This window comes from Mastigoproctus giganteus, chromosome 1 (assembly GCF_048544385.1).
Source record: "Mastigoproctus giganteus isolate SK-2022 chromosome 1, ASM4854438v1, whole genome shotgun sequence".
NCBI classification, from domain to species: domain Eukaryota; kingdom Metazoa; phylum Arthropoda; class Arachnida; order Uropygi; family Thelyphonidae; genus Mastigoproctus; species Mastigoproctus giganteus.
Genome location: NC_143575.1, coordinates 33,124,986 through 33,139,553, shown reverse-complemented (window position 1 = coordinate 33,139,553; position 14,568 = coordinate 33,124,986). Strand labels below are relative to the sequence as shown.

General features: G+C 35.3%; 1 protein-coding gene across 4 annotated transcripts in view; it reads left to right on the top strand.

Annotated features, from left to right (window-relative positions):
* LOC150090693 (ATP-dependent translocase ABCB1-like) overlaps nucleotides 1-13,269 on the top strand; it is a 390,895-nt gene extending 377,626 nt beyond the window's left edge. For all 4 annotated transcript variants that reach the window (XM_090372299.1, XM_090372310.1, XM_090372292.1 and 1 more), the window contains 2 exons: nucleotides 5,799-5,945; nucleotides 12,543-13,269. In XM_090372299.1, the coding sequence (XP_090228425.1) occupies nucleotides 5,799-5,945; nucleotides 12,543-12,743 (348 nt within the window). In that variant the 3' untranslated portion in view covers nucleotides 12,744-13,269. The remainder of the gene's footprint in view (nucleotides 1-5,798; nucleotides 5,946-12,542) is intronic.
* Nucleotides 13,270-14,568: the final 1,299 nt, after the last annotated feature.

The window sequence follows — 14,568 nt, the reverse complement described above, 5'->3', positions numbered from 1 at the left end:
TGAGTCATTATTTCAAAAATATATTCTTTCAAACGTAATCCTGAATTTCTCAAAATATATATATAAAAAAATAAATAAAAAAGAAAATGAACAATTTGTTTTAGCAAAAAGGCATTGTGCATTGAGAATAAGCATACTGAAATAACTCTCACAGCTACTGACAAAACGTAAGAAATATGAAACTTTATTTAAGAAAATATTAAAAAAAATAAAGTACAGTATAGTATAACAAACTTTATAAAAAGTAGAATTTGATAGTATGAACCAGAGCTATAATGCTCAATATGTTCTACATTGATATCAATATTTGTAAAAGAATAAGAGAAGTTTACCTCAATATGATACGTAGAACACTTCCATATGACACACTCCAGAAATTAAAACAAAAACAATTAAAAAATTGAAAATCTCATATTACAGTAAGAAATAATTAAAGATCAAATGAACACAATTAAGAATTAATTAAAAAATTAAATTAACAAAAAAAATATATTGATATAAATGTAGAACGTATTGAGCATTATAGCTCTGGTTCATACAATCAAATTCATTAGGAAGGAAAATCGTTTTGCAAATTTTTTCATTAAATTAATTGTTTACTTAATTTTTAATTGTGTTGAATTGATTTTAAGCTACGCTATACTTATGATCTAATTAAATTGATTTTTAATTATTGTTAATTATTTCTATAAAGTGTTTTGTAAAGTCTATACACATCATACACCATCAGGCATCTCTCATATTGTGGAGTTATACTTCATAACTGTTTTGCCATCATTGCATCATTCGGGTACCTACCTACCTACCCACCCACTGAAGAAGGGCCAAATAGCCCTGAAACGGTACTGTCTGGGTGGTAGTATCCATCTGAGAATAAGTAACATTAGTCTTCTCCTCAGGTGAAGCATTACTTATTTGAAGTAATGCAATATCACGGCAACTTGTTGTGAAGGTATTCACAATATGAGATATAACTTAAAACGATGTCGTTTTGCTAACATTCTGTTAATTCAGATTTGGCTATGTATTATTGATGCTTTCGCACTATACTTATAAATATTAATTATTTCTTACTGTAATGTAAGATTTTCAATTTTTTAATTGTTTTCATTTTAATTTCTGGAGAGTATCATATGGAAGTGTTCTACGTATCATATTGAGGTAAACTTCTCTTATTCTTTTACAAATATAGAAATAAAATATATAGAGATGAATACTAAAAGCAAGAAGTACTACAATCATTAGCATTAGCATTAGTAGAGGCATTTGATGCAAGAAAGCAAGCTTATGCAGCATCAGCCAAAAAAATTAAAGTAAAATAAATAAATAAAAAATAACCACTTCCACTTCACCCCTCTGTTCGTTCGAAATACCTGTCCAGCCGAGCCTTAAACTTATTTAGGCTATCAACTTCCACCCACGACAAGGGATGGAAGTCTGTTCCACCTACCAACCACCCGCTGGCTAAAGACAAATTTCCACACATCTATCCTACATCTGTCTTTCCTCAATTTGAATTTATGCCCTCTCAGGTGATTATTCTGAGCAAGAGGAAGAATCCTATCAGCATTGAGCATGCTCAAACCATTCAAGGCTTTGTGCACCTCTATCAGATCACCTCGCTGCTGCCTAGTCTCCAGACACTGTAATTCGCAAAACTTAAGCCTTTCTTCGTAAGAGCACCCCTTTGTTCCATTCACTAATCTTGTTGCCCTTCTCTGTACTCGTTCCAGCAGTTCTACATCCTTCTTGAAATGAGGTCTCCAGGCCTGTATACAGTACTCTAGGTGTGGCCTGACCATTGCCTTATACAAGGAAATAATCACCTCCTTATCCCTGCTAGAAAAATTCCTATATATCATTGACAATACACCATGAGCTACTCTTGCAGCCCGTCTGCACTGCTCAGAGAACTTCATATCTGCCTGCACAACCACCCCCCAGGTCCCTTTCATTCTCTACCACTGTCGGTGTAGTACCACAGAGTTGATATGTTGCTCTGGGGTTGCTGTTTCCCATATGTAGTACTTTACATTTGTCAATGTTAAACTTCATTTGCCACCTCTCAGCCCATTCTGCTGAACCTTTCTAGATCCTGTTGCAGCAGCATAGTGTGTCAGTAGTGTCCTTGACAACCCTGCCAACCTTCGTATCGTCTGCAAACTTGGACATTAAGCTTGATATACCATCATCAATATCATTTATAAATACAGAAAACAATAAAGGACCCAATACTGAACCCTGAGGGACTCCACTAATAACATTAGTCCTCGGTGAGCAGTGTCCATTGATTACCACTCTTTGTCTTCTCCCCCTCAACCACCCTTTATCCATAGCAGCAATTTGCCTCCAAAGCCACACTGCTCCTTATCCAATTTGTGCAGCAGTCTTCCATGTGCAACAGTATCAAAAGCCTTTCTAAGATCCAAGTATATAATATCAAAGTTATTCCCTGCATCCAGTTCTTTTGTGACTGCATCATAGTATCCAATCAAATTGGTCAGGCAAGACTTCCCCTTAACAAAACCATGCTGTGTCTGATCTATAACTGAAGTCTTGTCTAGATGATCCTGCAGTGCTTCTTTAACCAGTGCCTCCATTAATTTTCCGGGAACAGAAGTTAAACTCACAGGTCTATAATTACTTGTGTCAGCCTTTGATCCTCCTTTGTGAATTGGGGTCACATTTGCACATCTCCAGTCCATGGGTACCTCCCCTGAGTCCAAGGAAGCTCTCATAATTATGGCTAAGGGTTTGCATACTTCCATTGCTGCCTCCTTTAATATAACTAGATAGATTCCATCCACCCCAGGTGTCTTTCTTGTGTTTATCTTCAACAATTTCTCCTCCACTTTACTCTCCATTATTACAAGATTATCTAGCTTACTTCCAGAGTTGAATACACCTCTGGCATTCCCCTCGCTGAATAACTCCTCATGTGTGAATGTCGATGCAAAATATTCATTTAGTTTGTTAGCTATCTGAGCAGGATCATCAACAGTTGACCCATCGATATCAATTGGACCAATCTGATTCATCCCCTTCCTTCTAGAGTTTACATAAGTAAAGAACTCTTTGCTGTTTTTCTTCGCATCCTTTGCAAAGGATTTCTCGTAATCTGCCTTCGCCTGCCTAACCTCCTTTGTAACTTGGTTACAGATCAACTTGTATCTATCATAGGCTTCTGTGTCACGTGTTAATTTGTATGTATCCCATGCATTTTTCTTCTCTGCCATATGCCTCATTAGTTCATCTGACATCCATTTAGGCCTAAACCTTGAACAATATTTCTTAGTTGGTATGTAAAGCCTAGTAGCTTCCAAGATACGTTCTTTGAATGCTTCCCATTTTGAATTTGCTGTTGGTAACATTATCAGTTGAACCCACTGTATAGAATTTAAATACTGTCTCAGTCCACCGTAGTCGCCTTTACGAAAGCAATACCCCTTCCCTTTACCCCTAATGGTAGTTACCTCTTTGAGTAAATCCCACTTCAGAACACTGTGATCACTGCCACCCAGTGGTTCATTTATCTGCAGATTCTTAATGCATGAAGAATCACTACTGATAATCAAATCAAGAGTATTACTCCCTCTAGTGGCCTCCCGAACATACTGATGTAGAAAACAATCATCCAATACATCCACAAAAACCTTGCTAGTGTGTGAGTGACCAGCCCCCAAATTCCAGTCAATATCTGGGAAATTAAAATCCCCCATGATTTACTGGCCCACTCTATTTCTCTGTACAGTTTCTTATTATACTCATCAGAGTCATTAGGCCTATAGTAGCACACTCCTACTCTCAATTTTGATCTCCCAATGCTTATGTCACACCAAACTGACTTGACACTGCACTGTCCAGCGATGTCGACTGGCTTCACTTCCTTGGATTTTGTGTGTTTCTTAACTAATAGCATAACCCCTCCTCCCTTCCTATCCTTTCTGTAGACATTGTACTCCCCAAATTCCAGTTCTGCATTCCTTATATCTGTGTGACACCACGTCTCTGAAATCCCAACAATATCTGCCTTTGATGTTTTGAGCAATACCTCAAATTCATCAAATTTATTTACTAGACTCCTAGCATTGGTGTACATGCAAGTATACATGCACCTGCTCTTCCTCTTAGCCACCCTAACACAACCCATGTGTTTATTTGTACCCCAGTGATTCCCAGCAGTCTCTGAAATATCCTGCATCTTATTTTCCAGGCTGCTGCTCATTCCAATAGAAGCAGAGCAAGAATCACTTTCTCCTCTGCCAGTGGTTACTGTTAATCTATTAGTCCTTGTATCCCCCCAATCTAGCAGTTTTCCGACCCTCCTAACACTGCCTTGATAGCATCAGCAAACATTCTTGCACCCTTTCTATTTAAGTGTATCCCATCCCTGTAGAAGCAGTCTCTCCTGTTAACAAGTACAGACCAGGCTGAAAAAAATTCTACCCCTTGAGCTCTGCACAATCTTTCCAGGGCCGAATTGATCGACAGGGCTCTCATCATATACTCCCTCCTATCGTGTCTGGGCAGAATTGCAGACACTTTCAAATTCAAATCTTGAAACTTATGTTTCTCCTCCTTATATAAGTAACTATCCAGCTGTCTTTTGATTTTTTTCCCCCAAGCTGTCAGCCTAAAACTACTCTTGCAACTTGCTGACTAAAGAAAACTTGCTACAGTCTAGTCTAAATATCTTTCACCATAATTTGAATATATGGCCCCTAGTTGTGGAATCATTTATAAAAGTGAAAATTTCACCTTCATTCATTTTACTATCCCTCTCAGCACTTTATTAACTGTAAACAGCTCTCCAAGGTGTCTGGTTGCCAAGCTCTGTAGCCTGCATTATATAATTATCTGGTGAACATGGTTTTGAATATTTTATCTATATAAGTAAAAGCTTAAAAGTGAATTTTTCAGCTTTTATGAATTTAGGTTTGTGTTAGCTTTTATATATATATGTTTTTGGCTAAGATAAAGAAAGCCAACACGAGAACCATGGGAAACTTTACTGGGCAAACTCATTTTTCGCTACTGCAGTTTCTCTCTGCATTTTTAGTACAGGTGTTGCATGTTATTGGTAGTGGCAGTACAAGTCAATAACAATGTATTGATTAGTTTTTTCTTAAAAGCAGATTATTGGAGTTCATGAGTGGGCTGAATTTACTTATGGGTACACTTCTCTAGACTGCCTCAGTCTTAGGGTGTTTATCCGACTCCCCCTCCCACTGTTTTAAAATAGGAAAACAACTTCTACTGCCACTACTGATAACATGCACCATCTGTAGAAGTTGTTTTCCTATTTTAAAACAGCGGGAAGGGGGGATAAATACCCTAAGACTGAGGCAGCCTGAAGGGTATACCCATAAGTAAATTTAAGCCGCAAAGGCATTACACTCATTAATTCCAATAATCTGCTTTTTAATAAGGATAAAAAACTAATCAATACATTGTTATCAACTTCTACTGCCACTACTGATAAAATGCACCATCTGTTTATTGAGAATACAGGAAGAAACTGCAGTAGAGAAAAACAAGTTTGCCCGATAAGTTTTCCAGAGGTTTCCTTTGGTTCTCATGTTGGCTTTCTTTACCTTTGCCATATATTTTTGTTATTATTTATTATTTATTATTTTATTTTTATTTTTTTTTAGTTTTCAAATTTAACATGTTTCATCATTCCCCCCCCCCTCCCCCAGTGCAGACACATGTGCACGCACACACATACACAACTTCTCTTTCAGAACTTTTCTGAATATCACAAAAAGATTATTAATGATATTAATTTTTTATTTAAGGGTTATGACACAAATGTTGGTGAAAAGGGAACTCAGCTTAGTGGAGGACAAAAACAGCGCATTGCCATAGCCCGAGCTCTTGTGCGAAATCCCAAAGTCCTTCTTCTTGATGAAGCAACATCAGCATTAGACACAGAAAGTGAAAAGGTAAAATCAGTAATATGAAACAGGACTGTTGTTCCATAATGTAAAAGTAATAATACTTATCTGCCTTGTTACTAACTAAATGTTACAAAACTGATATGATATTACCTTCAGTTACAAACTAATTCAACTCTCCATCACATGGACGTTCAGTTTTGTTCCATGCTTTTCCAACACATATTTTCGTGACTATTGTTCTTCCAAAATCAAACCAATCTGAACACGCTCCTCAACTAGCCAATATCCATTCAGAGTTCAAGCTCACATAATAGCTTTTTCTCATTTATCCTTTTATTTCTGTTCTTTGGATCAATCTTATTTATTTCCCAAAAAGTTACAACCTACAGAAATTCAAATCCAGCATTAACAAATGTGTTTAATCCATTTAGCTAACTGTTTTAAACGTCAGTATTGTTGTTATTAATAATTGCATATTTCCAATTAAAAAATTTATAAATATAAATGCTGTTCCTGCATCATATTTCCGTTAATTTATATTACAGCGATTTCCAATGTTTCAAATTATAAAAAAAATTTGAAATTGAGAAAGCAAGATACCTTTTGTTTTTTCAATCCTGAACTCACACATGATACTAGTTGTAAATCAACTACCTTTTGTGTAGAGTTACCGTAAATAAACAAAAGCAACAGTCTCTAATGATAGGGGTCAGATACTAGAGGAGTTAATTGCTGCCTCTGGGTTAGAGGTGGTTAATGTTTCAGGGCATGGACCTACCTATTCGTCAACGCATGGACAGTCATTTATTGATTTGACGATGGCGACTTATTCGGTCGTGCATAAAATTAAGGATTGGAAGGTGATCGAGAACTTAACTACTAGTGACCACAATGGCATTTCTTTTGTTATTGAAAGTATTGATAATGTGAGAAAATGTTATGATATAGATAGATTTAAGATAAACAGTGCGACATGGACCAGATTTGACACTGAATTTGAACAGAATGTTATACAGGTGGACTGGACTCAATTATCATCGGAAGAAATGGTTAAAAGTTTAACTGAAATGTTACAAAAGTGTTGTAATAGGTGTTTGAAGAAAAGGAAGGGTGTAAATAGGCCTGTGTTCTGGTGGACAATGGAGTTGACTCAGAAAAGGAAAATAGTGTTTAAGAAAAGGCGCCAATTTCAAAGACTTAGGAGATCTGGTGATATTGAAATGTGTGAAATCGTAAAAGATCAGTATAGAGTTCTTAGACGTGACTACGTTCATGCCATCAACAAAACTAAGATTGAGAAATGGAGAAAATATGTATGTGAGCAAGGATCTAAGGATCCGTGGAATTCTGTTTTTAAATTAATCAATAATAAACGGCAAATTTTAGATGTTTCCTGTTCTATAGGAGTAGCGGAAGATGAGACTTTGACATGGGAAAGGTCTGTAGACCGGATCCTGGATGACCTCTTTCCGGATGACCTAGAAGAAGAAAATGATTTGCATAGGCAGATTACTGAAGCAAATAGAAGGTATAATTCGCTTACATTAGAAGAACCTTTCACAAATGAGGAGGTTGGGAATGCCGTGTCCCTTGCAAGGGATGGCAAATCGCCGGGCCTGGATAAAATTGAAGTTGTTGTAATAAAAAGAACTTATGAAAAATTTCCTGAAGTTTATACAATAATGTATAATAAATGTTTAGATGAGGGAGCTTTCCCGTCGTGCTGGAGAAGGGCACAAGTTAAATTATTGATCAAAAATATGGATAAAATGTTAAATGAGACCAGTTCATATCGTCCCATTGCTCTCCTTTCGGTCATGGCAAAAATTTATGAACGGTTATGTATAAACCGATTGATGATTAGTTATAATAATAAAGGCGTAGCATCTAGTAAACAATATGGTTTCAAGAAAGGTCTTTCGACTGAAGATGCGGCCTATAAATTGGTCCAGATTGTGGAGAGCTGTGGGAAGAGATATGCGCTGGGTATTTTTGTTGATTTTAAAGGTGCCTTCGACAGATTATGGTGGGGGAGCGTCCTTAATAGGATTAGTAGAACAGATTGTTCCAATAAAATATATTCTGTGTTTAAGGATTATTTTAGTGAACGACAAGTTGTTGTTAAAACAAGATTTAGTGAGGTGAGCAGGAAAATATATCGAGGTTGTCCTCAGGGCTCGGTGATAGGCCCTTTTGCTTGGAACATGGTATTCGATGAATTTTTGAATGAGGAAATATCAGATGTGGAAAGTATTGCCTATGCAGATGATTTGGTTATGATTGTCTCTGGAAATGCCAGATCACAAGTTGAAAGTAAGGCTGATGAGGCTTTAAGAAAGTTAGCAGACTGGTCCAAAAAACATAAGTTGTTAATATCTAATGAAAAGACTGTCCAAATGTTATTAAAAGGAAAACTGAGTATGAATCGGGCTCCTACTGTGAGGCTTCTGGGTGATGCAGTTCGTTACGTGAGAGTAACTAAATATCTTGGACTCAAAATAGAAGAACGGTTGTATTTTACCGAACATGTTAAGTATTTAAAAGAAAAAATTCGGACACTGTATGCTAAGCTCCGGAGGTTGGTGCGTACTGAATGGGGGATAAAGGGTAGAGCCATAAATCTATTATATGAATGTTTGTTCCTTCCAATTATAACGTACGCCTCTGGGGCTTGGGTGCACAGGATATCAATCATAATAATTCAAAAACATTTGATCCAAGCGCAAAGATTCGCATTATTAGGAATAACTCGAGCATGTCGAACTGTCTCCTCAGAGGCCTTGCAGGTGGTCTCGGGCAAGGTCCCTGTTCAGTCAATGGTTTTGTTGGCAGGTCTGCTGTTCCTAACAAAAAGAAATATAAATAGAACATATTTAGGTATAACATCTTGTCCTGATTATACAAGGACTTATTCTAAATTAGATGTAAAATTGGAAAAGAAAAGGATTATGAAAGAAATTTTAATTAAATGGCAGGAAAATTGGGATATGTCCGATAAAGGACGACAGACCTATGAGTTCTTTCCGAGTGTAGAAATTGTGGATATGAAGAAGAAACCATGGCTACAGTTTGGATTGAACTCGATGTTTCTATTGACTGGACATGGACTCGCCTTGAGGCTAAATCAGTTGGGGCTGGTGGACAGTGGACTTTGTCATTGTGGTAGTCCAGAGACATCATTGCATATTATGTTTGAATGCATAATATATGCTGATTTGAGGCATGAATTAGAGATGTCTCTTGGAAGTCTGGAGAGGGGTGGTCTGTGGATCATGTTTATGAATAAGTGTTTCTTCTCGTATTTTAATAAATTTGTAGTTATGGTATTTACTCGAAGGAAAAGGATACGGGAAGATAGTAGTGGCCCGTCTCCTCATGGAAGGGACGGGAACTCCCATAACTGAGATAAATGGATTAATCAAGATTAATCTTTCTTATGGGAAGCCTAGTGGCCGATTTAAAGTTTTTAATTAATTTGTGTTGAGTTGTGTTATATTATTTTGATTAACAAAATATTTTAAATTAGACTAGCAAAAATTACCATTTTCATGACATTAACCATGGATGGACTTCGGTCCAGGGAATGGTCGTCTGAAAACGGGAACTTAATGGAATGGAATAATGGAAAGTACCTTGTGATGAATCACCTGCGGGAGATAAGACATTCCTGTTAATAACTCGGGAACCAAGCATTTCCGGAACTGTGTTGATATAAAATATTTTTATTGTCTACTTATGCGGAACTCATTCTTGAAGTTATGCCGTGTATTTTTGAGACACCCTGTATATATCAAAATTATTTTTTGCATCCAGTTCTTTTGTGACCACATAATAGTGTCAGACAAGATTTCCCATTAACAAATCCATTCTGTGTCTGAACTATAACCACATCTCCAGTTCGTGGGGACCTTCTCTGAATCCAAGGATGCTCATAATTATGGCAAGGGTTTGCTTACTTCCTTTGATACCTTCCTTTAATATAACTGGATAGACCCCCCCCCCCAGTTACCTTTCTTAAGTTTTTTAACTTCAACAACTTATTCTCCACTTTGCTCTCAGTAATTATAAAATCATTTAGCTCCTTATTAGAGTTTGATAAAATTCTAGCCTTCACTTCCCTACAGAATTCCTCATGTGTGAATGTAGATGCAAAATACCCATTCAGTTTGTTTTTTTTTTTTTTTTGTTTTGAGCAGGATTATCAACAGTCGAACTATCGACATCAAATGGACCAATCTGATTCATCCCCTTCCTTTAGAATTTATATCAAGGAAAGAAGTCTTTGCTGTTTTTCTTTGCCAAAGATTTCTTGTAATCTGCCTTTGCTTGCCTAACCTTTGTGACTTGATTACAGACTAGCTTATATCTGTTGTAGGTTTCTGTGTCGCATGATAATTTATATGCATCCCATGCATATAAATTGGCGCTTCCGTAGCCGGGTGGACAGGAGCAGCAGTGCGTAGCATATGCTTCTTGATTAGACCAGGGTTTGAGCCCATGACCACCAAATATGGAGAATGTGGAAAGGTCAGGGAATGACCACTGTATATCCCCGGAGCAATATGGCCTTAAAAAACCTGTATAGTATTATGAGATGGAATAAATTACATTTACCATACCTTAACGTTATTTTCTCATTTATGTTCTAAAATTACTTTTTTTTTTTTTTTTTTTTTGTTTTGTTCAATTGCATGATGTATGCTCTATGCCAAAAACTACATACAATGTGTATAATGAAGAGATATACAGACAAATAAGAGTGAATAAGAAAGTCTTATAATGGGGGATTTTTAAATTAGCAGATATTGATTGGAATTTTTGGGTATATAGGTACATAGCTTTTCTGGGTCTATTGGATGATTGTTTTCTACACCATATTAAAGAGGCAACAAGAGAAAGTAATACTCTTTATCTGATTATCAACAGTGACTCTTTATGCATTGGTATCTGCAAATAAAAGAACCACTAAGTGGCACTGAATATAGTGTATTGATATGAGATTTACTTAAGGATGTAACTATTGCCAAGGACAAAAAGAAGAGCTTTTTCTTTTGTAAAGATAACTACAGTAGTCCCAGATAGTTTTTAAATTCTGTACGGTGGGACCAACTGAAATTCCTGAAATTCTAAATGGGAAGCATCCAATGATGTTATTGTAGAAACTACGTCTTTTTATACAAATGCAGAGTACTGAATATGGTAGCAGTAATCCTAGATTAATATACCATCTGTGTTGTACTACACCCAGGGTAGTGGAAAATGAAAATGACTGGAGGTAATTATTATGAAGTTCTCTGAACAGTTCTAGCAGCTCATCAGGTTTTTTCAATGATATACAGCAGGAATAAGGGGGAGGTGATTATCTCATTGTATTAGGCCATTCAGGATGTGGATCTGTTGGAATGGGTGCAAAGAGAGCAGTGAGATTAGCAAGTGGCAACAAAAGAGTGATCTTACCAGGAAAGGATTCATTTCTGCAAATTGCAGCACATGGAGGATAGGCACCTGCAAGATCTGATTGAGATGTTTATGGCTTTAAATAGATTTAGTAAGTTGAATGATGGTGGTGTCCTGCCTCTTGCACTGACTACACACACACACACACACACACACACACACACACACACACACACACACACACACACACACACACACACACACACACACACACACACACACACACACGAGGTAGCATAAATTCAAATTGAAGGATGGTTGCAAGATAGGTGTGTTTGAAATTTTTCTCTGGCCAGTGTATGTGTTTGATTGTTGGAACAGACTTCCATCTGGCGTCAAGTAGTTATTGATGGAGTATATAGTGCATAAAATGGCCGAATACTAGGATTTCATATGCCATCAACATAAAGACTATCTTTTGCCCATTTCTCACAACACTCAAACTGAGCTTAAAATGCTTGGTACCTGCATCTCCAGTTTTTCCTAGTCCTAATTTCATATTACCTATTCATTTATTTATTCTCTATACTGTGATATGGGAAGTGTATTTTTTTTTGGACTGATGTTATATAAGCTTGTTTTCGCACATCATTTGCCACTATTAATACTAATACCGATATTGGCAATTGAAAATATTTGCATTTCAATATGTAATTCGTATCTCAGATTATGCTGCTGCCTTCTCTTGTATATCACTTTTGAAAAAATAAACCGCATTATTTGTCTTGGAATATACAGTACATATGCAGTGAATGTTTCACACATTGAAATGTGATTTTTCTTGGCATATTCATAAGCAGACAGATATCAGTCAAATTTATGCTATTATGGCATATACTCTGAGTGAGGTCCATGTCTTAAACAAATTCTACTAAACCATAAAATACAGACCTATTCTATAAATTTTACAGGTAAACCACAAAAGTTGGTTGGTATGCCTTGATATAACATAAGTGAATCATATCAAATTAATAGTTATGTTGATTTGGCATAATGGTATATTTAGCATATTGGATTAGGATTTTATATCCTTTGTGTGAATATTAATTTATATTTATTGGAATCGTGCATTGGCAGCTGGATTTTTTTTTTTAGTCATGTGAATGTAGGAATGGTAAAAATCTTTATTGTAATTTGTTCATTATTTTTATGATGTATGTATGTTTATTTTTCTTTTATTAATAGATTGTACAAGAAGCTTTAGACAGAGCCAGTGAAGGCAGGACATGTATAGTTATAGCACATAGGCTTTCAACTGTTCAGAACTCTGATGAAATTTGTGTTATTCGCAATGGAAAAACTGTGGAAAGAGGAACTCATCAAGAATTAGTATCTAAAAAGGGTTACTACTATAGGCTTTGTACTGCACAAAGGACGGCTGAGTAGTACTTAATTTTTAAAAAAATGCAAATTACCGATGTGTGAGAGTGTTCATCGTGTATTTATTTAGTCATGCTCCTTCCAAGAAAACAAAATCTGTAAGATAACATCATTTGGCTCAAAGACCTGCATGGAATCTGTATTCTAAAATATGCCATTGACATATCTAGAAACTGGCATTTCTGTGAAGTAGTTATTGGTGTTGGAGTATATGGTGCATAAAATTGCCGAACCCCAGGATTTCATATCATATTGAAATTTAAAAGCCATCAACATAGAATACTAGCAGACTATCTTTTGCCCATTTCTCGCAACACTCAAACTGAGCTTAAAATGCTTGGTGTCTGAATCTCCAGTTTCTCCTAGTCTCAATTTCATGTTAACTATTCATTCTCTATACTGAACATAACTGCTGTTACAATAAGTAAAATGTAAATATACATGTCTTATTTTATTTCACTTGTGTGTATGTGTTGTGTATGTGTAATTTTGTACATGCATGTATGTGCCCAACTTACTGCTGTTTAATACTTATTTTATCAGAATAAACATTTCTGTGATTTTTTTTTTTTTTTTTTGTAGTATGAGAATACTTCAGGTTACTGAAGTGCAAATTTATACTTTGTTGCAATGCATAAAAAAAAAAAGTAGTGATATTATTTTTCTTGTCTGTATATATGTAATGGTCTAATATCTGAAAAATTTACATTTTAATGAAACCATATAATAGAGCTGATTAATTTTCGAAAAAAATATTTCTTAGGGTTATTAAAACATTGTCAAAATTAGGAATGCATATTGAGTGCTCGAAAATCTGTTCGAATAATCTTTTTTTTTATTTGAAAAATTTACTTACTGTGAATATTAGTGCCTTATATGTAACATATTAAGTAAGTGCTAAGTCACCAAATACTGTGATATTCTCTTTATGTAAAAGAAAGACTGACTGACTTGCCTTTACTTCTGTGATGTGGTGCCTTAAGATGTGTGGTGTCTTAACTATTATATATGAGATGTAAAATGCATAATACTCATTCATGTCACATTGAAGAATGTTGAAAGTGGATGATTTGAATCTGTTAATTTAGCATCTAAATTATTTGAATAATTTAGATTACATAATATTAAAAATATATAAAGCGGTATATATGTAGTAGTGTTGTTATAGAGAACTGTTATAACCAAAGTAGCAATATGAGAATCACGCATTAAAATTTACTTCAGGCTATTGTGGTTTTTTTTTTTTTTTTTGTTTAACTATCTGAACACAATTCTTTTGAAATTTTAATTTAAAATAATCTTCTGTTTTTACCAAAAAAGGAAGATAAAATCAGTAAATTGCTATAAACTAGTGAAAATCAGAACTGATTTTTGTAGGTCTTCACTTTTCCATCATAAATTTATATCTGAAACCCTGAATCAGCCACAATAATATTCACAGCTACACAAAGCAAAAAACAATAAAAAATAAATCAAGCAATTGCTTTTATTTTTGAAGATGCTTACACTACTTCAGAAAAAAAAATGCTGTGAGCTGCTCGAAATACCTCAGATGAGGTCCGAAACATTTGAAGGTTTAATAAGATTGCAACTTCCAACTCAAATTTTACACTAATCTCTAAATAAAAAAAAAAAAAAATAATAATAATAAAGTTTTTTCGTACTTTATGAAGTAATTATAACTGTTCAAACTTGTAGTTCCAAATTGGTTGGAATAAACCATACATTAATGCAGTTTGTGTTTGTGGAGTTAAAGCAACATAGCTTAAGTATACATCCTTTTCTCTGACAAAAAGCTATGTAATTAATGCATAATTAATGCTATAGCTGT